The following is a 25200-nucleotide window of genomic DNA, read 5'->3' as shown; positions in this document are numbered from 1 at the left end:
GCGGAGCGGGTGGGCGCCGGGGCGCCCGTGTACCTGGCGGCGGTGCTGGAGTACCTGACGGCGGAGATCCTGGAGCTGGCCGGCAACGCCGCGCGCGACAACAAGAAGACCAGGATCATCCCGCGGCACCTGCAGCTCGCCATCCGCAACGACGAGGAGCTGAACAAGCTGCTGGGCAAAGTCACCATCGCGCAGGGCGGCGTCCTGCCCAACATCCAGGCCGTGCTGCTGCCCAAGAAGACGGAGAGTCAGAAGGCGAAGAGCAAGTGACCCCGACGCCGGCACCCCGAGCAGAGGCTCCTCTCAGGGCCGCCCCGCAGTGTGTGAATATGCCTAATGCCCAGGAGGGTCCCGGCGCCATCTAGCGGGGAGGTGGGCTGCGGAGGGGCCCACCGGGGTCGGGGGCCAATAAAGTCGGTGAAAATCGTGTGGTCGAGAGAGCTGTGTAGTCGCGGGGCCTGCCGCCGGAGAGCTCTGGAGCAGGTACCGGTGGATCGATCGGCTCTGGTCCGCAGGTCACTCTGGAGGCGCTACGGGCGGATCGGAGACCTGGGGGCACCCCCGGGCCTGGTGGGGCAGAGTTGGGAGCGCTCCCTGATCGCCTTCAGGCAAAGGAGAAGGAGATCTCTGTAGGTGTGGATGCGGCGGGGGCAATTATTTGTATGGCCTCTTCCCACGCTGTAGCTCTCTTGCCCTATCTGGGCAGTTCAGAGACCAGTTATAGAAAAGAGACGGGGTGGACCCAGCTGGTCTAGGGTAGGAAGTTGTCTATCCGGTCGTACTTTTCAAAATGCGGAGTAACTTTCCGTCTTGGAAGAAGGACTCTGATGACACAGTGTCAGCTTAAATTTTTCTTAGCCTGTTAGCTGTTGTTGGCATGCTTTGGATATCAGGTATTTTTATACACATGCTTGTGTTCACATTTCTTTAAAATGAAGGAAACACCCAGTATTGTGTGTAATACAGAAGCATGAGTCATGAGGTTGGAAAATTGTTCCCCTGACACTCATGTTGCGTAACAGTGCAACGCCTTTAGTCATGAGTAACATATGCTTATGAGCTTTTAAAATGATTTTCCCAAGTTTCTAGCTTCATGGTGTTCTTGTCTCCGTCATATTATACCCCTTTGGAAATGTAGTTAAGTTTGATTTTGCTTTATAACAACAATTAGCCTGCTTGAAATCCCTTTTGCTCTTCCACTGGCCTGAAGTAATGGCCTCAGGCCAACCATGCCTATGTAAGTATGTTATTAAAGCAATGCTTTAATAAACATGTGAGATGCTTTAATAAATATGTGAGATGTGAGAAAAGGTAAGGACAGATGATTTAAGTGCAGGAGCAAACACATCTCAGGTCAAGAATTCACATTTAAAAGTTAAACACTAGCAATCCTATTCTGTCCTTGGTTGGCCCTTCCATTTCATCTTTTTTCTGCAAGCTTCATGCTGGCCCCTAGGGCCCATAACAAAGATCCCAATTTATATTTCACTTCTTTGAATTCATCTTTTCCTGTGAGTCAGGGTTGAAAAGTTCCTGGAAAAAAAAGAAGAGTATGTCTTCATCCTTAGTAGTCTTTGGCCCATTTTCCCATATGGACTTTCTCTATTCTTCCCCAGTACTTGCTGAGCATCTGTGTATGCCATGTTCAGTACTAGGTGATGGGTGATGGGAGTACAGCTGTAAATGAAGTCAACTACTCTCTTGGAGTTCACTTGTTTTTCTTGATGACTAAAGACAGTAGAAGGAACAGATGTCAGAGAAAGGATTCGCTGTCAGCTTCTGTTTACAGTACTTGTGTCACTTCACTGCTGTGGACTAAATGTTGGGATTACTTTTCCCATGTGGTCATCTTTGAGGTGTACAAAGGCCAGGCCACACACACTTAGGTTAAGCAGATTATTGCCTCCTAATTCCTGGGGAGATTAGACCCCAAGGGTACCATGCACAGGTTCCAGATGTCCACCTACTTATCCCACTCCTCACCTTTCATCCAGAAGGCTTCCTCATGTAAAATAGTCGTAATACCCCCTTGAGGACTGAGATTGGTCACTTACTACACACATTAGGCATATATTAGGCACTCAGTAAATTAAAAGAAGTACCATTTCCTACAGAATATGAGTTTACCCTTTTAGATTAAAGTATAACTAACCATCACTAATAAGATTTTTTGGTTTTGCTTGAATTTTACTGCCCAATTGTTAGGATAGTTCTCAGTGTTACCACTTTGGGGACATGGTAGGCAGTGGAGAAAAAAAAAAAATCAAGTGCTGGTTGTGACATTTAAGTCTTCATTTCCTGAAACAGTTGAGGTTTATTACCAACATGGTGAAGAAATAAGGATGAAGGCCAGCAAGACATAATAAAAAACACACCACTTTTCTTTCCCCTCTGAAGATTCACAGGAGTCTGTCCATTGAACCCTGCTACTTGAAAGGTAAGACAGGCAAGATACAAGGTGCAGTGACTGCCACCCCACCTCCACTTGCCACTGAAATTCTTAGGTTCTCCTGAACTACTTCCCCTGCTGCAAGGTTCAATCAATCCCTCGTCATTTCTGTTTTTGAGGTTTTTTGTTTTTTTTTAACCCGAATAATTTATTAACCGAAAAATGCATACCTCCTGCCAAGTCAATTCAGCCTGTGACCCTTGATGAGCAAACGGCTCTTGCCAGTGACCCTTGATGAGCGAACGGCTCTTGCCAATGTATGGTTGCTTATTTAAAAGGCCAATATTTCTTCAAGTACAAGACCATATGGAAGAAATCAGTACAAAAACTGATGGGACCTGAATTCTGATTTTTAATAGATTTGTAATCCACAGTTGTATTTATAGGCACATGTCTTTCCTGCAGAGATAAGCCAGTCAGTGGGACAGGCTGTGTCTTGGGCAGAACCTATTTGTTTTTCTGCAGGGCCAGCCATGTCTTTGTGTCTCTGAGAACTGGTCTGTTTGGTTTTGTGTGCCTGGAATCAAAAGGTTTCGTCTGTCTTCATAATTGCTGATGACTGGCCTACTACATGCAAACTCTTCACAAATCCCCTTTCAGTGGTTGAAAAGTCATATGCCATGGTGTTTAAGAACTCAAGTTCTCTGGAATGAGACAGGTTCAAATACATCCTGTTCCTTACTAGTTGAATGACTTGGGGAATGTTACTCAGTCTCTTTCAACCTCAGTGTCATCTATTAAGTGAGCATAACAATACAGCTTACCTTAGTGCCATGGTCGGCAAACTGCGGCTCGCGAGCCATATGCGGCTCTTTGGCCCCTTGAGTGTGGCTCTTCCTAAGCCTTAGGAGTACCCTAATTAAGTTAATAACAATGTACCTACCTATATAGTTTAAGTTTAAAAAATTTGGCTCTCAAAAGAAATTTCAATCGTTGTACTGTTGATATTTGGCTCTGTTGACTAATGAGTTTGCCGACCTCTGCAGTGGATTTTGGAGAGGAGTCAATGAGACAGTGTGAATGAGAGCAATAAGTGTTCCATATAGAACTGTGCTGAGTGAATAGTAACTATTTTTATTTTTTGGGAAAATGGATTTAGAGTGAGTAGCAGTAGTTATGGGACCTATTGATATAGTTAAACATGTCGTTCTAACAATCCTGTGACTTTTCTGGTAGAAAATCATAAGTTTAGTGGCTGTTTTATTAATTACAGGATGTCCCTAACTCAATCTAAATAGAAAAAGGTGCAATAAATAGTTGACGCTTATGAACCTTAATTTGCATCCCCCCCCCCGCCCCCAACAATCTAGTTTGGAATTAATGATTTGTTAAGTCACCATGCAGATTAAAATTGGAACCTGTTTGCTCAACAACTTATTGTGGATGTGTGTTATACCTATGATTGATAACCACTGTCAAGAAAAATGGGGTTATAATACAATAAAAAGATGATTATAATCTAGAAGGCTACATGTAAAGAAAGGGAGATACCTAGGGTGTTGGTATAACAGGGAATAGAGACACCTGTGTCCCTTAGCCTGCTAGGGAGAGTGGCATCTGTGTAAAGTCTAGATTTAAGAGTTAGCCTGACCTGGCAGGGTGTTTTGGGCAGAGAAGCAACATACACAAAGGCACGGGGGTCAAAAGGCAATACCTGCAGCTGGATGTGAATGAATCCAGGGGAAAGGTCTGGTCTGGAGATAAAAATTTGCGAGTCATGATTAAAAATGGTCAGAGTGGACAAAATCATCCAGAGGGCATATATGTATATAGAATATATGTATAGATATGTAAGGGAAAGTATAAAAAACAGGGGATGTGAGGATCTGTGAGATCTAATTGGCAGAGGAAGAGGAGTCACTAAGGAGATGGGAGGACATGGCCTGAAGGACACCAGGAGACAGAGTGTGAAGGGATATTTTTCACCATTTGGATTACTGCACTCCTTGATAGCCCCTAATTTGCTTATACTTTCACATACAACTAGAAACCTTTCTTTAGAGGTTATTACATTTTCCCACACAGCAAATGCTGACAAGCTGGCTCACTTTACTAATGGCATCGGGATGGATATATACACTTTTACTCTTTACAGAAATACATGGTGACAACTAAAACTGTCTTAATAAACGATGAGAAGATTATTCATAAAGAACCATTTTAAAATACATTATCATTCCATGTAGTTGAATATATTTTTTAAACATTTTAATGAAGTTTAATTTTTAAAAAAATTATAGAAATAGTGGTAACTTACTAAATCATAAAGGCACTGTAGGTATTTTAGAATGCTAAGCATTCTAAAACTAAATTTTTATAAAGCAGATAATGTTTATTATCTCAATAGAGGGAAATGGAGAGTAAGAGGAACAGAAAACATACAAACAAGAAGAAAAAACAGGAAGCCAGCTGGCTTCATGCAGATATGAAATTGTCACTGGTAAAGCTTTATTTTGTGTTTTTCTCCAAGGAGAAGAAAATTTTAGGTGTTGAAAAACAGATTTTAATCTATATATATCTATATCTATATCTATCTATATATCTATGTATATCTATATCTATATATATAAAAGGCTAAGTGACTGACCGTCCATCCATCCAACCATCCAACTGACTGATTGACTGGCTGGTACATATGACATGCACTGGCAATTTAAAAATAAATGTTGACTCGTGCATGCACAATACATATAAAGCTCTCGCTGGCTCGCATGCGTGTGTTTCAATCCGTCATTGTTGATCATGAATTTGATTGACACTTCTATTATAGAAAAAGGGTGAATAGTGATATTAAAATATTTCTTCTAATTAATTTCAATGTGCATGAATCTGTGCACTGGGCCACTAGTGCATGCATGAAAGAGAATGACAGCACATTTGGATAGTAACTTGGGTCCTTGATAATTTTATCAAGCCATGCAATTAAAAAGCCAGCACAACTTAATTCCAGTTATGGAAATGAAGGAGGGATAAGCCCTACATTGAACAAAATTATCTTTCTTTTAAACGAACTAGACAGGCAGTCTGCTCATGAGGGCTTATTTGCTTTTGCTGTTAAGTACTTTTCAAATAAACTATCTTGTTCATGTCAAAAGCTTAAGTGACCATTGCAATTCCAAAAGATCCCTGATGAAGTTGTGCCTATTTAAGAGATAGGTGTACAAATTACTGTTATAATGAGTAGACATAAAGGAAGCAGGTGTTTGGCCTGGAAGAGATGCAGTTTTAGATTAACTAGGAGAAATAATGATGTCTTGTAAAGATGTGTAATTTCTGATCCCCAGAACTTGGCCAATGGCCAGTCATTACCCATGGGTCCAGGCAGAGAAAAACTAAACAAACCAGTTCTCAGGAACAAAAAGACAAGAGTGAGGAAGAAGTCTATTAGAGTTAAAATGGCCACCTGAAACAGTTTGTCCTAAGGTCACTGGTCTGAGGAGAACTTCTGAAATATTCAGCTCTTGGAGATCAGCTCAGAAACAGGCTTTTCAGGCCTATGTCCATCTTCTTCCTACAGACTTTGCCTCTTACAGACAACACTAAATATTAAACAAGCTAACAAGCAATGAAAACAGGGAAGGGAAGACTAAAAACAGTTTTACCAAAGAATACTGGTCAGACAAAAAATTCTGGGAGATCTTATTCCTAGGGATACATAATAAACTCAACATTGAAGTGCTTCAACAAAATACAGAAACTCAATTCAGCATGAATTTAACCTCCCAGCCCTGAGCAGGTGGCACCTCATACAGAGATTCATGCTACTCATGAGTTGAGAGTCCTGGTCCCAGCAATGAGTACTTTAGAATCAGTGGTTCTCAACCTTCCTAATGCCACTACCCTTTAATACAGTTCATGTTGTGGTGACCCCCAATTTCATTGTTACAAATTGAACATAATTAAAGCATAGTGATTAATCACAAAAACAATATGTAATTATATATGTGTTTTCCGATGGTCTTAGGGGACACCTATGAAAGGGTTGTTCGACCCCCAAAGGGGTCACGACCCACAGGTTGAGAACCACTGCTTTAGATGAATCTGCTTTCATCTATGCTTTCCATCCAAAGACCACCATGAACATGCCTGTAGTTAAACAAGTTGGGTTTATTGCTCTTTGCAGCAAGAGAGAATACATACTGTGGGGAGGTGTGGTGTGTTTCACTAAGAGGGTATTGGGATTTATTATAGGTTTTGGGTTTGTGTTCACTAACTTTGGGGCTTTGCCCAGGATTGCATGCTGTTGGGAATAGAGGGAAGCCTATAATTTGGGTAAATACCTCTAATAAGATGCAAGAAATGGAATGAGGCTAAAGTTGTAATTGGTGCATATGTTAATGCATGTTGGCCAGCATAGGGGTCTGTTTGGTCAGTTTTGTATTTTGGACAACTTTCATATTTTTGTGTTCAGACATGATTGCAGAGTGCTTGTTTTGATTTTTCACAGCCGCAGAATGGCCTTGTCTGGTATTGGTGTTCTGTGGAAATTTCCACAATAAACCACTGTGTAGCTGTGTCAGGCCAACTCCTAGCAACACCAGTGCCTGCTAACAGTCCAGGCCTGTTCATGGGCTGCTTCCTCCTTTCTCAACAGCTAAAGGAAAACGTGTGACACGGAGAAGAGGGCTTGCTGAGGAGTGGAAGTAGACAGACATCTCAAAGCAAATGTTGCAGTGTCTGAGCACCATGCAAGAGAGCTGCTGTCCATGGGTATTTCAGTTCCACATTTATGTACTTTAAATATCTGAGTCCTCTAACATCCCCTTGTTTTCATGTTCATCAAGGGACTTTTCATCTTGATTTTATCTTTTTGTGTGTCTTCATATAGAGTAACAATATTTTAGTTTAACATGGTAATCCATATATTTCTAATAATTTTAAATTTACATACTTATATATACTTATATATTTAAATGTATATATTAAATAAATGCGGTGGCCTTACTTTCCTCCCTTCTTCCAATATCCAGCTTCTCATTTGCCCAGTCCAAATAAAAATCGATGTTATCCTGATTTGAACTTGTCATATAATTAAAAAAAAAGTTGTCATAAAAAACATTCAACCCAATAAAAATCTAGACATTTATGTATGTTTACTAAGCCTTGGTTTTCTCATTCATAAAAGTAGGGAGCCATAGCCCATTTGGCTCAGTGGATAGACTGTTGGCTTGTGGACTGAAGGGTCCCAGGTTCGATTCTGGTCAAGGGCATATGCCTGGGTTGCAGGCTCAATCCCCAGTAGGGGGCATGCAGGAGGCAGCCAATCAATGATTCTCTCCTTATCATTGATGTTTCTCTCTCCTCTCCTTCTTTCTAAAATCAATAAAAAAATATTTTTTTAAAAAGTAGGGTAATAATTCCTTATTATATAGCAGTTAGTGACTCGTGTATGGTAAGAGCTCAATCAATCACTATTATCAGTGATTTATAATTTCTGCTTCACTTTTCTTTCCCTTTGGTATTTTCTCTCATTCAGTGTTTATGATAGTATCCTCTACCTGCCTGCTGAGCTTCATACTTCACCAGCCTACTTGAGATTTCCATGAGGTTATCTCACAGGGATCTGAAATGCAGCCTGTCCCAAACTGGGCCCATTCCCTTCATTACACCCCTCAATTAACACATCTGTAAAATGAAGGAAATGATGGGTAGCTACTTCACAGGGTTGGGTAAGGATTAAATTAATACACATAAAACTTTGCAGTATGCCTGGCACACAGTAAACACCCTATGTTAGCTGTTCTACCATCCTTTTCCTCTACAGCTTCACACCTTTTATTCCCTACTGATGCTACCCACAACCTAAACCCTAAATTGGAGACCTTAAATTATTCTCTTCTGCCTCACTCCCTACATTAAATTGATAATCCAGTCTTGTGCTTTCTAGCTCTGCAATAGATCTTTCAACTCTTTTCCACCCTCCTGTGCTGTCTGGGTACTCTCCATCTTCGGCCTGCAGTGGTCTCCTAATGTGTCTTCCCACCCCTGGTCTTTCACCCTTGAGTCCATCTATCCCCTACCCATAGCCATAGGTCTCATTCTGAAATGCAAATATAGTTCTAAAAAACACATATTTACCATGTGCCAAACACTATTTTGAGTTTTACAGTATTAACAATTTATTGTACATATATTCAATGACTTCTCCCTCTTTCATACATTATTCAATAAATCTTATATTATTTTTTACGTTATAGATACACATGAAAGGGATCTAAGATATAATGAAAAGTAAGAATAGGTATGCCTAGCCTGAATGCAATGCATACATTGTTTCATTATGTGTGTGTGTGTGCAGGCATGTGTGTGTCTGCCAATGGAATACACTATTTGGGCCACTGGATTAATCATATGAGCGTTTCAGCTTTGATACTCTCATCTCTAAAATGGGGAAAATATCTTTTAAACTCATTTCCCAGAATTACAGGGTAGATGAGTTAGTGATTAAAGCACTTTGAAAATAAAATATTATCAATGCAAATTAACATCATTAAGCATTCTTATTCATTGTATGTGCTTTTATAAAGAAAAGCTTAATAAACTCAACACATTCAAAAAAGAAAGTAACCTTTTCTGATTTTTTAATAGTTTTGAAAATGTTTCAAAAGGTATGCCATTCAATCAGGTCACAAAGCTCTGGGGGAAGTGTCATCTTTGAGGATAAGACTAAATATGTTCTTAGCAATAAATAACACCTCTCGATTTTTTAAAAGTCAACAAGGTAGTTCTGAGGGAAAATAATTATTTCTCTTCTTTATCCCTTAACTTTAAAACTTAGTTTAATCTCATTTTCAATAAGATTCTCATTCTGTACTTTTAAACCCAAGGTACTTTTCTGATCATAAAAAAGATAACATGTTTATACATTATTAGGAACTCAGAGGATCTTGGGGTAGAACATTTATTTCATGAAACACTCAAAAGTTTAGGTCAGTGGGAAATAATTTTAATTAAGGAATTGTACATTTTCTTCCCACATGTCTTGCTTGGTATTAGGAAATGACGTTGTGATCCATTTCACTACAATATTACAAAATATTTACAAGAAAATATTAAAAATAAACACAAAAGGCAAGATGGAGTAAAAGAAACTGTTTCCTCCCCCCAAAAATCTCTACTCCAGAGCCCACAGCACACAAGAGAATCAAAAACAAATATGCCCCAGATCACAAGTTCCAAAGGATTGGAGGGGAAGAAATGGGACGAAAGTGGTGGTATGAAAGGGAATGGACGTTTGCAGCAGAACTGCTTCAGTAACCAACCTAGCCTGAGTGAAATACCCTCTCTTGTATGCAGTGAATTCCAAACAAGGCTAAACTTTTAAGATATTCCTTCAACTGAAATTAGAAAATACCCTGACAATAAAAGTAGCTCTTTTGCCTAAGTTTCCTAAGAGCCTCTTTTTCCACGAACCAATGATATGAACAGAAGTGTGTTCGGGCATCAAAAGTTGTCACAGCAGCCCTTCCATTTCTTTCATAAAAGCTTCATATACATCATCCTTAGTTTGTACTGAGACAGGAACAGTTGGACCAGATTTGGGGGCTGCTTTGGCCAGAGGCACAGCAGACTCATCCTCTGACTTTCTCTGGGGAGCAGCAGTAGCCCCTTTATTCTCCCGACGGACCCTCAGTGCGGTGGGCACGAATCGAGTAATCTCTGCCTTGGGATTAGTGATTTGTGGCTTGGCACTGATGGTTGCTGTGGCTTTCTTCTCAATGGTGGCTGCACTGGTGTCATCCGCCTTGGGTCGCTGAATCAAATTGGGTGGAGCACTTAACACTCCTGGGTTTGGCAAGGGAGCCGGTGGGAAAAGCCCAGGTGGGGCAGGTCCGAGTGGAGGCACCAAAGGTGGGCGCATCATGCCAGGACGAGGTGGAGGGATACCTAAATGAAGGAGAAAACAGGCTGATGAACACGACAGGAACTAATAAAATATAACTGTGACTAAGGTGTTACAAAACAGGCCGACAACTTTTAAAAAAATGGAAAATTTACATAAAATAAGCTGAAATCATGCTTACTATTTGAAACTTGAATATATTCTGGTAGTAAGGAATTTATTTATTTATTATAAAACAATATTCACCTTTAGTCTGTATTTTATACTAATAGTAGTATTTTCTTCTCTTAACAATGTACTACTTTAAAATAGAAAGTAAAACTGAAAACACCAACTAGTTTCAAATATGATTTAAAAATAGTTAAATTTCAAATTTGACAGTTCAAGAGTCTATTCTAGCTGTATAGTGTAGACAAGGTTGGGGTTTGATCTCCACACCACTCCTCTCCCCAAAATGGTAACTCCATGAGTGGGAAATAAGATACTGTAACTGATCACAATATGTCACCATTCCTGGAAAAGAATTGAAGTTCCATTGACGGTTCAGACATACCATCAACATTTTACCAAGAATAGCAGGTTTAATTTTCTTCAACTGCCATTTTTATGAATGAATATTAAGTACCAAATTTTGTCAAATCTAAGATGCTACGGCTTATACAAACTCATAAATATTCCATATACAACTAAGAGAGGGAAAAAAAATGTCCAAGCTGGGGGCGTAAAAGACCTTCATATTAAACTGGGACGGTCAGTGCAGTAAACCAAAATTACACTTGCCACACATAATAACACAAGGAAATGCATATCTAGCACTGATACTGGGTTGAGAAAAAAAAACACCACCACCCTTGTGATTTTGAACTTTAAGCTGGTACCGATGTAGATGTATGGAATCACTACAATTATAAATGAAGAACTAAAAACTCAAATGGAGAGTTTAATCCAAAGTGGTCTCTGGCTAGAGAGTCCCTCAAGTGACAGGCAGAAATGATGCAAATACTTTATGAAAGAACTCAAGTTCAACCCAGGATAATAGCAATTAAAATCACCATTTTAAGATACCCCTTCATTTCAGGTTATTGAAATGTGAAAATATGTCCTAGAGCAAATAAAATATACAGAGTGGGGCAAAAGTAGGTTCACAGTTGGTTGAATAGAAAATGATACAATAATTAATCAATAATGCTACAAGAATAAACTGTGTTTGCATATCACAACTGTAGACCTACTTTTGCCCCACCCTGTATAGTAGACAAGTGTTCACTCTGGAAATCAAAAGCTTTACCTGGAGGTGCAGGGGGAGGTAGCCTTGGTGGGGGTCCCCGAGGAGGAGGGCCAGGAGGCAGACCTGGAGGCGGACCTGGAGGAGGGCCAGGGGGTCGGCCTGGTGGTGGTCCTGGAGGTAAAAGTCGGGGTAAAGGCCCTCGGAGTCCTGGCATTCCAGGTGGTCTCAGGAACGGAGGAGCTCCTGAAAAGATAAAAATAAATTCATGTCAAACAAATATATATCAAGCAGTAACTATGATATAAATAAAGGTAACTCAAATGTGGTATGATTTATCACTTTAACCTGAAATCAGATAACTTCAAAAACTGATTGAAATGTGTGGAAGCAGAATTCATCCAACAAGTATCTGAGCACCAGAGACAGGGTACTGAATTTCTTTCGGATCACCTCTTTATTTCCCAGCACTGACCAAAAGGATACGCAATCACAGCTCTGTTGGGCTGGAAACATATGAAGGTGAGAAGAATTTTTAAATGGTTCCAACATGAGCTGAAAATGGACTATAGAGTAAAGTGCTTTAATGACCTCCTGAAACTCATTAAGATAAAGACAAGGACCACTGAGAATGACATAAGATAAGTCATTTTGCTTTGGACCATAGGAAAAAGATGAACTCAATTGAAGAAAACTTAATTGGCTGTAGAGAAGGAATAAAATCATGAAAAGCCAAGAAGTCCTATACATTGTTTCATATTGTAAATAAACTTTTTATATTTTTAAGCCAAAGACCTGGTTAACACTTTCGTCTCTAACTATAAAGATTACACTGACATCCAATAATCCCCAAACCAAAGGATATAAGATAATATTTACTGTGTTCTAGTACCACTGGCTACCAATTTTAAATGGGGCCAACTTGTCATATTAAAAAGTAGTATTAAATAAACTCTTGGTTAAATACTCCAGATTCTGCCTGCTAGAATCAGAACTAAAGAATGATGAAAAAGGAAGATCTTGGGAGAAAAAGATGGGTATCAGGAAAACTAAGTTGCAAACAATGCTGGAAGAATAAACCAGTTGCACTTATCTATCCTTTGAGAATCCTTGATTTCTTAAGGAATTGCGCTAGGATAAATAAGAAAACATCAATACTAATGATATATTTTTTGGAGTAACTTCACTCTAACCACATGTGGACTTAATTATTTACTCATAATATGGAAATGCTTACCTGGAGGTGGTCCAGGAGGAAGGCCCGTAGGTGGTCCAGGTGTCCCTAAAGGTGGAGCAGGAGGTGGTCCAAGAGGAGGTGGTCCTGGCATGGGAGGCGCTTGTATCTGAGAAGGGGGAACAGACTGTGGGGGAGCTTGCTGCTGTGAAGAAGCAGATGTGCCATCAGAAAGAGATTCCTCTTTATGCTGCTTTTGTGACTGCTTTTCTGCTTCAGAGTCATCAGAATCACCCTCATCATCGTCCTCTGAAAATTCCTCTACTTCTCGTCCCTCCTCAGGGATTTCCTGACCTGAAAGAAATTTTAAACCAGGTAAATGGAGTTGACTAATTTTTTACAGCCTGTAAAAGAGTGATGCTTGAAGACATATGCTCAATAAATGCTTTCTTAAAATTAACAACCAAATAGGCTTCTTCAATAAAATACCTAAGATGTGGAAGAATCAAGTGGCATTCTACTCTTCTGTGCTGGTGCAGCATGGTGGAGCAGGCTTTAGAACAAGACAGACCTGGATTTAAATGCCAGTTCAACCACTTACTAGCTGTGTGTAACTTTGGGCACCTTAATGTCTCCAAACCTTACCTTTTGTAAAATGAGGATTTGTTACTTATTTCAGGGTGGATGGGATACTAATTGGGAAAACGTATGTAAAGAAACTGGCATGAGGAAATACCAAAAGGTGATTCACTACTCTTTCCCTACCTTACCTGCCATTCGAAGCATCATGGCTTGCAGAGGAGTCAGCTCCTTAATGTTCTTCTTTTTCTTCCTGGATTTCCCAGGCATATCTGCAAATCGTACACTCAGACCTAAGGTGCCAGAGGAGGGAGAGAAAGGGGGGTGAATTGGCATCAACAAAATTCAATAAATGCTTACTAAATAACATATGCCTTAAATTACTAGACACAAATGCTGCCTGTAAATTTCCTGTAAAACTTTGCAGAAGATAAGCACAGATAGAGAGAGCCATATTAAAGGTAGTATATAAAGTGCCAACTGCTGGTAAATACATGCTATAGTGACTTAAAAGTGATTAAAAAAAAACCAACTTCAATAATACTAATAACATCTTTATGCCAATAAAATTGAACACCCAGATAAAAATAGACAATTTTTAAGAATATAAGTTACTAAAATTGGTAAAAGAAGTGGTATGACCAGACTAAATAAAAATGGTAGTCAAAGATTTACTCACTAAAAGGCACCTGGCTAAAATGATATTTACAAAGAAATTCACCAAACATTACGTTACAAAAATTTCCTGTAAAAGGGCATAGGAAAGGATGGAATGCTATCCAGAACTCATGAAACTAGCATAATACTAAATGATATCAAAATGATATCATAAATGATACCAAAACTAACCTACTAGCCAACATAAAATATAAGCAAATTGAATGACAGTTTAAAAAAGAAAAGGAAATTGTAAACCCATGATTGGTCCCAGAAATGTAAGATGGTTTAACATCACAAAGCTATAATGTAAATCTTTTGTCTTTTACCCTAGACAAGCCATAATGCAGTTCATTACAATAAAAAACTTAACATTCTGACAGATGCTTAAAAAGTATTTATTATAGTTCTTAGAAAACTAGAACTAGAAGGAACTTCTTAACTGACAAAAAGGCTATTCACTAGACACTTTTCAATGTCATATGAAATGATGCAGTGTTAGGAGCATTCTTGGTAAACATTTACAAAAGGATAGGAGTTCCATGCGGGCGGGCTTTAGTTTTGTTTACACTACATCCTTAGTGTCTGCAAAAATGCCTTGCATATAGTAAAAACTCAGTAAATATTATCTGAATGAATGCACTGATCACCAAGTGTGCATTGATAAGTACATGTTAAAAAAACCAGTTGTCAGAAAGAGGAAAATAAGGCAAAGATCACAAGGTCCCAGAAGAAATGGGAGCAGCTGTGGCTCTAAGGCAGTGGTTCTCAACCTTCCTAATGCTGCGACCCTTTAATACAGTTCCTCATGTTGTGGTGACCCCCAACCATAAAATTATTTTCGTTGCTACTTCTTAACTGTAATTTTGCTACTGTTATGAATCGTAATGTAAATATCCGATATGCAGGATGTATTTTCATTGTTATAAATTGAACATAATTCAAGCATAGTGATTAATCACAAAAACAATACGTAATTATATATGTGTTTTCCGATGGTCTTAGGCGACCCCTGTGAAAGGGTCATTCGACCCCCAAAGGGGTCTCGACCTGCAGGTTGAGAACCGCTGCTCTAAGGGCTTTCTACTTTCTAGTACTAGCTCCATAGTAAGGGTGCCCCATAATTTTTCATTACCAGTTCTCTCTAGCCACCCTTTTAAACTAGCTTTTTCATTTGCAACCATAATTCGTAAGAAACAGGAGAAAAAATTGTCATCGTTATAAGTACTAATATTGGTAGTCTTATTAAAACATAAATACAGAAGTGTAGGCTACAAAAATAATTCCAAAAGAAGCTCTAAGACTATTGGGGTGTGATGCATTATACATTTTATAATGCTCGGTACCTATTACAATGGTTGAAATTTTCTTGATGAATGTCAGTTACTTTTTAAAATCACACATAACTCAGTCTGAATTTATAATAATCAAACACATAACATACATTATGGATATAACCTGTTTCCATTAAGTCATGACTCCACTCAAAGGCCTATTTGTATAATTATGGTTCTGGTTCATGTAATATACTATGATCACACATAATTTAAAGGGCTTCAAATGTAGATATTTAAATAGACTTATTAGAAAACAAAAATGTGAATGTGGTTTTCCCAATATAGTTATGTGGTTTTTATCCTTTCTTTCCTGTACATGCCCATGAGTACATCTTTATGCTGTTGAATAGCTATTATCTTTTCCCCCAAAAGTGAACTTTATTACATAGACATTTTTATTATATTACATCCATTAGTACTTAGTATGTGTCAAGAACTTTGAGACAGCTGAGATATAAAGAATACAGCTATGATCCTTCCTTGCAAGGAGCTCACAATTATTTCCACAGATAAATTAATAAATCAGGACCTTCAATCTGTGTCCTGTTTATTGATCAATACCATGGAACTTTCATCTGCACATACCTGATTTTTTTTCTTCATTGTTATTTCTTTCATTATCATCACGGTGCACAAATTCATCTCCATCACTTTCTCCGTCTGATCTGTCAGTGTCGCTATCATCAGTACTGTCATCATGCTTATCTTGATCCATGTCCTCAGGATAGCCATCATCTTCACTGGTGCTGGAAACATCATCATCATGACCCCGTTGAGCTGAAAAGGGAGGAGGGAACAGGGAACACGTAATATGACTGGATCCTCCTTTACCTGATACTCCGAAACACAGAAAATTATGCTCATTAGGTAACACAATTATCTAATTGTTTTAAAAATTTGTGTAGATCTCAGCTATTCAGATGGTCTGACAATATTTTCATTTGGCAATAGTTAAAATTCAAATTTGAAAATAAATTACACTTAGAAGGTTGTATACATACACATATACACAATCACTGTGACTATACAATAATACTCAGCGCAGATGACAAAGCTGAAAGGGAAACAGATAGCTAAGTCTTAGGGAATTGGTAGTAAGTGGTATTTCTAAGAATAGCCCAATTTGAAACACAATAAACAGTTCTATGCTTTGTTATGTTTGATGCTTTTACTTGGCTAGATCCTATGATTTATCCATCCTTTAGTATGTATATGGTATCCTTATTTATTTCCCAAATTCTGAGGGTGGTGAACAAGATGGATCCATGTCCTCAGGATAGCCATCATCTTCACTGGTGCTGGAAACATCATCATCATGGCCCCGTTGAGCAAGTTCAAGACTACATAACATGTCTTCATCTCGTCGGCGAGGGGGAAGATCCAGGGCAAAGCCCACTTTACGGCCATACATTTGCAAGACTTGAGGAGGAGGTGGACCAGGGGGTGGACCCGGAGGTTTTCTACCAGGGGGCAAACGTGGAACACCATGCCCAAGAAGAGGAAGAATAGAAACTGCCCTAGTTGGAGGTCTGTAAAGAAAATTTTATAGGTATCACATTAACAGTGGTATTTACTTCCTTTTCTAAACAATTTCCAAGGAACTTTAAAATTTCATTTTTAATCAATTCAGATGCTGCTTATATTCACATTGTCTTTTATTTCCTGCTGCATTAATTTTGGCTCTACTTCAGCAGTTCTCAACCTGTGGGTCGCGACCCCTTTGGCGGTTGAACGACCCTTTCACAGGGTCGCCTAAGACCATCCTGCATATCAGATATTTACATTATGATTCCTAACAGTAGCAAAATTACAGTTACGAAGTAGCAACGAAAATAATTTTATGGTTGGGTCACAACATGAGGAACTATATTTAAAGGGCCAGAAGGTTGAGAACCACTGCTCTAGATAGTCCAGCGGTGCTTTTAATACGTGCAATTTGATTATGCTACAACCTACCCATAGGCTGAGGTCTTCTTAAGGATGGAGGGTGGCTGGGCACCAGGAAGTGGAATGTCCTGGATCAAGATGTTGGAAGGAGCATGAGGCATATCTGGCAAAGGGATACTATCCACTTCCACATGCTGAGCATTCTGCAACAGAGAGAATCTGTTAGTTGAAGGGTAAGAGTAATCCACAAACTCGACACTAAAAATTCAGTGTTAGCTGAATAACTTGGGATTTGCTTTTCACCTAACATAAATGTCACAGAATAAGAACAGGCCTAATCAATATTTCCAGTCTGTCAATAAATTGAAAAAAATCTATCTCTTCTAAAAGAACCATACCCAATTGTTTTTCTCCCTGTATCAATGAATTCTTTTTGGTTTTGGTTTGAAATAGCTGCTGTTTAGAGAAGTCCAATTGTCTAAGTGTCTAGTACTAAAGTCACCATATTTAATATTCTGTATGATAAATAACACATATGAATTAACAGTACACTTCCAGTGGCAGAGCTTGGGCTCTAAAATTAGTCTGACTTTGATGAAGTTCTGTCACATATTAGCTGCATGACTGAGCAAGTTATCTTAGTTTTCTTTTTCTGTAAATGGGACCCATACTACCTACTTTACAAAAATTATAGCATTTGTTTTTTTACAATTTTATTTTGAGGCAAAATTTACAATGACATTTAAAATTCAATGAGTTCTGACAAAGGCATGTTTTCATACTAATTCCCAGTTAATCCCTAATGCTATCCCAAAACAATTGCCGCTACAATTTATTTCCTGTGCTACAATATCATACAAATGGAATCATAACTACAGAAGTTTGGTATGTTTTGTTTTTGATATTTAAAAATACCTGAGCAATTTCCAGTTTTTGTCTATTACTGTGTTGGCAGATGGATTAATTTTTCTTGTATATGTTCAGTTTGATAAGAAATTGCCAAGAGTAAGAGGTTAGTTCAACAATCAATTCTCCCATTAACAGGTTTAAGAGCAAATCTAAATATAACACTTTAGTTTCTCTTTCAAAAGAAATTTAATTACCTTCACAGCATCAAAATATTGGCTAAATTGAGCCCTTTTCTGTTCATAATCTACTTCTAGCTTTCTCAATTCTTTGTAAGTATCTGGATTCTCTTTTTCATAGAGTCGTAGAATACGTTCAAAGGTTTCACGCAGCTTTTTACGCTTGTCTTTAAGCACCTTCTCATTTAATTGTGGCTGTTGCACTGGGTTAAACTCTGAGAGAAAAGAGCAGATTATGGAATTAAAGTCAAAAAGGTCACTTCATTTAGGTTGTCAACATGATTTAATAAAAAATTTTTATGGTAACATTTTTAAAAGAGAGCTAGGCACCAGATATATTCTACAATTTCTAAAGAACTGCAATAGATACTTGTGAAAATTACACCTTTTAAAGAGGGCCATTTATTGTATTTTCCTAAGAAATGTCACCTAATTAATTTCCATCATCACTGTAATAAAAATCAATTTTTACTCCTCTATGCTAATAACTTGATATAGGTAAGTGTCAGCCAGAGAGACCTATATCCCTGGCTCTGTCATTTAATTCTGAGATCTTAGGCACTTTAGTGTCTGGCTCATCACTTAACTATGGTGTTCTTTGTCTCGCTACCATATAACCTTCTCTTCCCAAGTCTGCCTGGTCAGTCAGACCTGCCCCCCTCCATCACCCTTGCCAGTGACTGACTCAGAGATCAAATGGTACACGATCCAAACTGGGGCCAGATCCCTGTCTGAGGTTTAAAATGCAGATGTGGGAGAGAGAAGCTTTCACAAGAAGAGATGAGATGAAATAAACCTAGAGCTATCTGTGTGTGGCCTTGTCTCCCAACCACCATTCATTTCCCATACTTATTCTACCTTCCACCCCAAGAAATTCATTAGCAGTATTCTGAATAAAGATAACACAAAAGACCAGAGAGAGACGAATAGGCTTGATAATGATATCTGGATTTTTGAGGTCAGCAGCCCTCAGGGATTTCCAAATTATGGGAGTCAATGTATAAATTCTTTTTTCTGATTAAATTAGTTTGTACTGAGTTTTCTAAATTGTAATTAGAGTGCAGATATAGTGTTCCCTTCTCCCTTTTCCTTAAAGAATAACAAGTTTAATTATCTTCTTCCCTAAATCTCATTAACTATTAACCTTGTCAATTTATTCAAAACCAGAGGGTATTGTCTTACACCATAGTATTCCTGGTGCGATTAAACTTCCTAAATCAATGTAGGATCATTTAGTAGGTAATATCCTGATACTCTGGGGACAGCATTTGTCCTTACTGGAATTTAGACCAGAGGCAACAAGTGGATCAGTTACAGCTGAACTGGGAAAGATTTGGCATCATGCAGCCTGGCCCAGAACTCTTGCCCAGGTTAGTGCAAAGGCTCTGCCAAATTACTTTAGAATGCTTGTAATACTGCATGCACATAAAGCTGGATTTTTTTTGGACCCCCATTTAATGCATCATCAAGGAGATCCACTGTAATTCTTTAACTTACTGTTTTTGGGCAAACACTGAAATATTTTGGGCACCTTTGTAAACAAAACTTATAAGGATCACTTTAATATGTAATTTAAAAAAGTGGCAGAGGGCCCTAACCGGTTTGGCTCAGTGGATAGAGCTTCAGCCTGGGGACTGAAGGGTCCCTGGTTCGATTCCAGTCGGGGGCATGTACCTTGGTTGCAGGCACATCCCCAGTTGGGGTGTGCGGGAGGCAGCTGATTGATGTTTCTCTCTCATCGATGTTTCTGGCTCTCTATCCTTCTCCCTTCCTCTCTGTAAAAAATCAATAAAATATATTTTAAAAAAAAAGTGGCAGAGGAAGAAGAGTGGCAAAAACCCGACAGCTGAAAAGCACATAGGAGTTGACTAATTTTGCATGTTGGGAAACTTCTATTAAAAGAAAAATTAAAAATCCCATGTTCTAATATTAAGAAAATAAGTATTTGTGATTGGAATAAATTTCCAGTGGCAGAATCACACATGATTCTCTATCTACCTTAGATGCAAGGAAAGATAACATCTAGGTACCTCGTGTGATTCCAGTTATGACAAAGCAGTGATAATGAAGATTCCTATAGAGACTGAATAAAAATATAAAATGTGAAAAAAAAAGGGGAGGGACCCCAATATGGTAATTGATATTAAGTATTTGATGATTTCTGCTACATCCTTACTAAGTAGTCAAGTATCTTTGGATCATCTCATTGGAAAAAATGGGAAACTAATATATTCATGGGGCCTAATAGATTTACTCGGTAACTGTCAAAATTAAAAAACAAAACAAGACAAACAAAAAACCCCAAGGTGATTTCAGAAGCCAGATTTCTGTCTTCTCTCAAAAACAATGAGCTGGCCATGTGGGTGTTTATTACCTTGTAACAATAAGCGCAAGCTAAATAATGGCTTCCCTCTTATTCCAGATGATATCTTCAGTTTACAATTAACTCCCCACCAGCCCATATTGTTGTGATATTAAAACCTAATTCAAAGGTCAAATGCCACCATGCTTTAGTTTTTCTTATGCCTGCTCTGCTTCACTCATTATCTGCTTGCCTGCCTTTGTGTATCAGACTGATATTCCTGCCATAAAATCTAGCCCTTTAATAAATTCTTACCCATTTCATCCAATTTCTCCATGTCCCGGATAATTTGTTTGGGATCCTTCATCTTCAAAACTGCAGCTCGTACCATCATGCGCTGTTTTTTGTTCTTAGGAAAAGGAAAGAGCAGTATGTCAAGAAGCTGGACACTCATGAGTTTTTATTTCAATCTGTTTCAAGAATCTATTTAAACTGGGATTGAACTTCTTGGTTTCTGATCTGGTTTCAACCACCAGAAACAGAACTATGTAACTTTTTACTCTAAAGAAATGTTTCAAATTTAGACAAAGAGGTAAATAATTGTTATTTATTAGATGTGCTTTCTGAGGCAAGTATTTGTGAGACCTAAAGCAGTCACTTAAAATATTTTAGTTTTTTAATTTAATAAACAAAGGTTTCAGCTACATTCTAAAATTATATACCAGTAAAGTTTTGCAGAATTTTAATGCTAAACAATGCAACAAGAATACACAATTGAAACGAATTAAAATCTTAACATTTTCTCAACATGCTAAGGCAGGATACTAATAAGTAAACCCTTCCTTATTCTGGGAAGCACAAACTCATCATCTACAAATCACAAACTCATCATCTACAAAACCAGGAAAATGAACAATTCAGCATCACATTTATTTTCATTCACTAGTTCAGTAGCTGTTAACAAACTAGTATATTATAATAACTAACAAAAAAGTTACTTTCAAAAGTATTTCTTTAGCTCACTGGGAAAGGTAATAAGTAAACAATGTGACACCTTGTGAGCTACCTGCAAGGTTACTTACTTCAGTTTCCAAGTACAGATGGCCCTTGACTTCCCATGGTATGACTTTACCATGGTGCCAAAGTCATATGCATTCAGTAGAAACTGTACTTCAAATTTAGATCCCTTCCTGGGCTAGCCGTATGCAGTATGATACTCTCTCATGATGCTGGGCAGCAGCAAGATGATTTTGCCCAACTGTAGACTAATGTAAGTGTTCTGAGCATGTTTAAGGTAAGGTAGGCTAAGCTATTAAAAGCATTTTTACTTAAGATATTTTCAATTTATGATGGATTTATCAGGACATAACAGTAACCTCATCTTAAGTCAAGGAGCATTTATATGTTATTTCGGATTAGTAAATTTTATGGCTTATTATAAGAAGTATAAAGTATATTTTCTGGCAAATAATTAAAAATGTCATATTAAAATCCACCAATCCCAAATGTAAGATGTGACAAATTTGATCATCTGAAATCATACCTTCTTTAATTCTCTTTTCCGAGCTTCTTTTCCTTGAGAAAGAGAAAGAGAGAATACAGACCTTTCAAATCGTGACCATTATTATAGCATTTTCTCAACACAGATAATTCATATTGTGTGTGGCTGTCATGTACACTGTGGATTCTTTAGCAGCATCACTGGCTTCTACCTACTGAATGCTACTAGCACCCTTCTAATTTTGCCAACTAAAAATATCAACATTATTTTTGTTTTCTTAAGAATTAGGAACACAAAGAAAAAAGATTCCATGAAATATTAAAGAACCTGCAAAACTAATTTGTTCAAAATTCTAAATACAAAAAGCTTTAAGCCAGCGGTTCTCAACCTGTGGGTCGCAACCCCTTTGGGGGTTGAATGACCCTTTCATAGGGGTCGCCTAAATACATCCTGCATATCGGATATTTACATTACGATTCATAACAGTAGCAAAATTACAGTTATGAAGTAGCAATGGAAATAATTTTATGGTTGGGGGTCACCACAACATGAGGAACTGTATTAAAGGGTCGCGGCATTAGGAAGGCTGAGAACCACTGCTTTAAGCTAATTTTACTGTGCAATTCAATCAAATTAGAAATAGGGGTGTGAATTTCTTTTGTATGCTTGAAGTGTTAATCATGTGCCCACAGAACACTGGATAACTTCACCCAACTGACTCCTAGCACTGCTGATCTTGTAATTAGGACATCATGAAATAGATTCCCTAACGCTTACAATTTCTACCGCTTCTCTTCTTCAGCATCCTCATTAATGGATACTTACGGGCTTGGTCTGTGGGGTTCATAAATTTTCCACTCTTGGTGGATGATGTGGATCTTCGTCCCATGTTGACAATCTGTATGGTTCACTTGTTTATTAAAAAAAAACACCACCAAAGCTACCAGGATCAACATAAGAATGTCCAAACCTGTAGAAAAGTTGTACAAGAGCATATTGAAGCTTATCTGAGCCAAACTGATGACCTGCCTGCCGGGCAGCGAGATCTCAACATTGCTCTGGGTAATGACAGTTTTTTTTTTTCTTCTCATAACAATTTTTTTTTAAATTTTGTTTTATTGCTTAAAGTATTACAAAGAGTATTACACATGTCTCCTTTTTTCCCCCCATGTAATGACAGTTTTGCAGTCCCTTTTATACCTTTGGAATTAAGGAGGGAATGTGAGCACCAGGACATTTGAGGGGGGAGAAAGCAAAGGGGGTGGGACGAGGAAAATACCTATGATTGGGTTTCAGGATAGTTAATACGATAATGTGGCCCCTCGAAGGTCCTTAAGCTTCCGAGGGGCCTGAAAAAGCATTTTAAAAGTGTTAACCTAGAAGCACATATATATACACACACACAATGGCCAGGGCTCGCGTAGCAAAACCATAAACCTTTTACGGGGAACGTTACAGGCCAGAGGTAGAGATTTTAGTAGACCTTACAATGACACCTTTCCTTCTTTATAAAGATTTTATCAGGTATGACCAGTCAGTGCCTCTTTCAGCAAGTGTTCAATTGCCCCGACTTCTGCCAAAGGTTGCAAAACGCCCCGGCGGCACCGAATTTACCCGGTGAAGGGGTTCCTCCTCCGACCCGGGGCCGCGGAAGCCAGCAGAGCGGGCATCAGCACCCGCTCTCCCACCGCGGACGGCCGCACCTGCGTGGCTTTCCTCCCTCAGGCCTCCCCGGGCTCCTGCGGAACCAGAAGGCTATTTACAGTCATTTTTACTGAAGGCAGCGGAGCTTCGGTCTGCGCACACGACTGTTTCGTCTTAAAGCACAGGCGACGGGGAAACCGGGCCACAAAGCCACGAGGGACCGCTAACCAGGCAAAGCGGCTCCCGGGGAAGGAGCCCACTCCCGCCAGCCGTCACCACGGCGGCAACTGCCGCAACCATAGCGACGGTTGACCCCGACTCGAGGTGCAGACACCAAGCCCAAGGCCACCTACCGATCACCGTGGACAGACCGGAGGCGGCGCTAACCCACCCGGGCGAAGTCCGCCGCTCCGCCCCAGGCTCGGGGATCCCGTCAGTCCGTGACCCAGCAGACCCCAACCGCGGAGAGGAAGAGCGGGGCCAAGGGGCCTACCGTCCCCGCGGCGACCGCACGGGCCCCTGGAAGAGACGGGCGAGATGAAAAACCCGATGGGGACGATCCCGCACACTCACACTTCTGCTGGGCTCTGGGACTGAGAGAAGCCGGGAGGGGAGGATTCTCGGCCTCTTTCCCTTCGTAGGGGCCTTCACCGCGGCTCCCGGTCAGCTATCCAGCAACCGCCATCTTGAAACCTCGCGCCCCGCCACCGTCCCTACGTCACTTCCTCTCCCCGTGGGCCTGAGATCTCAGCGTTTCTCGGCCCTGGAAATGTAGCGCGTAACCAAGGACTCCACGGCTGGAGTCGCTTCCGCTCCAAGACAGAACCCAATTTGTTGGTTATCTGCTTAGAGCCCGCCCTAAGTTACGCAGTACAAAGACGCCAAGTTGATCGACACTTCTGTAGGCCAATAGGAATAAGAAATCGAGCCAGCTCGGATATGATTGGCTGGTGTGAAGACGGCCCTGCCTCTTGGGCCCGAGGTATTCTAACCTAATTCCGGTTGCTTGATTGATTGCTTTAGACCGGCGGATTCAACACTGAGAAGTGTGTGATGGTGTTTCTGCGTCCCGGAGTTGTATAGGTTCTGGGACTCTTTTTTTTCTCTTTTCATGACGAAGCTAGTGTTGATCTTTTAGGAATATCTGTTTGGAAACGAATCCCCGAAAAAAAAAATATATATATATATTTGCTACTGTGTTTTGCCAGCGTCATGTCCGTCTGGAAGTTCAGTAGTTGTTTGTAGACATGAGCGAATGAATCAGTGCCCTTATCGGAGTCCCAGATTGCTGGTCTACAGGATTACTTTTTGGAAGGGAAGTATGGGGATACATGTACTGTCAGTTTTAAATTTACGACACCAGCCCCCAATCCCGTGTGATGTCACTACACGTAGGCGATTATTCCCTTAGTTCTAGTGGTCGAAGGTTCTTTCTTTCTCTTCCATCCGCTCTTTCTCTAAGACTCCTGTCATTTCCTCTTAAAGGTAATTTTAAATACTTAAAAAATTCTCCCCTT

The 25200-nt window shown here is 39.5% G+C and overlaps 2 protein-coding genes across 6 annotated transcripts in view; one reads left to right on the top strand and one right to left on the bottom strand.

Moving 5' to 3' along the window:
* Positions 1-427, top strand: part of LOC102262693 (histone H2A.J) — a 1389-nt gene extending 962 nt beyond the window's left edge. The window contains exon 2 of the mRNA XM_014540139.1: positions 7-427. Coding sequence (XP_014395625.1) covers positions 7-270 — 264 coding nt within the window. The 3' untranslated portion in view covers positions 271-427. The remainder of the gene's footprint in view (positions 1-6) is intronic.
* Positions 428-9334: 8907 nt separating this feature from the next.
* Positions 9335-24441, bottom strand: WBP11 (WW domain binding protein 11). Of its 5 annotated transcripts, none has more exons than XM_005866790.2 (12): positions 24257-24441; positions 22865-23009; positions 22082-22113; positions 20854-20947; positions 18255-18451; positions 17221-17354; positions 16532-16793; positions 15850-15979; positions 13462-13563; positions 12755-13045; positions 11581-11763; positions 9903-10336 (listed from the first exon to the last, which is right to left on the bottom strand). In XM_005866790.2, exons 2-12 carry the CDS (start codon positions 22926-22928, stop codon positions 9903-9905), a joined length of 1923 nt encoding a protein of 640 aa, XP_005866852.1. In that variant the 5' UTR covers positions 22929-23009; positions 24257-24441. The 5 variants fall into 5 exon arrangements, with proteins under 5 accessions (XP_014395672.1, XP_005866852.1, XP_005866854.1 ...); XM_005866792.2 differs by lacking the exon at positions 24257-24441 and adding an exon at positions 24037-24246; XM_005866791.2 differs by lacking the exon at positions 24257-24441 and adding an exon at positions 23654-23751.
* Between the last annotated feature and the right edge of the window lie 759 nt (positions 24442-25200).

Source organism: Myotis brandtii, unplaced genomic scaffold (assembly GCF_000412655.1).
Source record: "Myotis brandtii unplaced genomic scaffold, ASM41265v1 scaffold237, whole genome shotgun sequence".
In the NCBI taxonomy this organism is placed as follows: Eukaryota; Metazoa; Chordata; class Mammalia; order Chiroptera; family Vespertilionidae; genus Myotis; species Myotis brandtii.
This window is presented reverse-complemented; position numbering and strand designations above follow the sequence as displayed.

Bases quoted from the DNA above. Each gene is read 5' to 3' on its own strand.
- WBP11 (XM_005866790.2), bottom strand. From the start codon at position 22,928: ATGGGACGAAGATCCACATCATCCACCAAGAGTGGAAAATTTATGAAC. The intron at 17,355-18,254 runs GTAATTAAATTT...TCTCTGTTGCAG, and splicing joins AATATTTTGATGCTGTGAAG to AATGCTCAGCATGTGGAAGT. The intron at 15,980-16,531 runs ATGGATCCATCT...TATCCTGAGGAC, and splicing joins ATGATGGCTATCCTGAGGAC to ATGGATCAAGATAAGCATGA.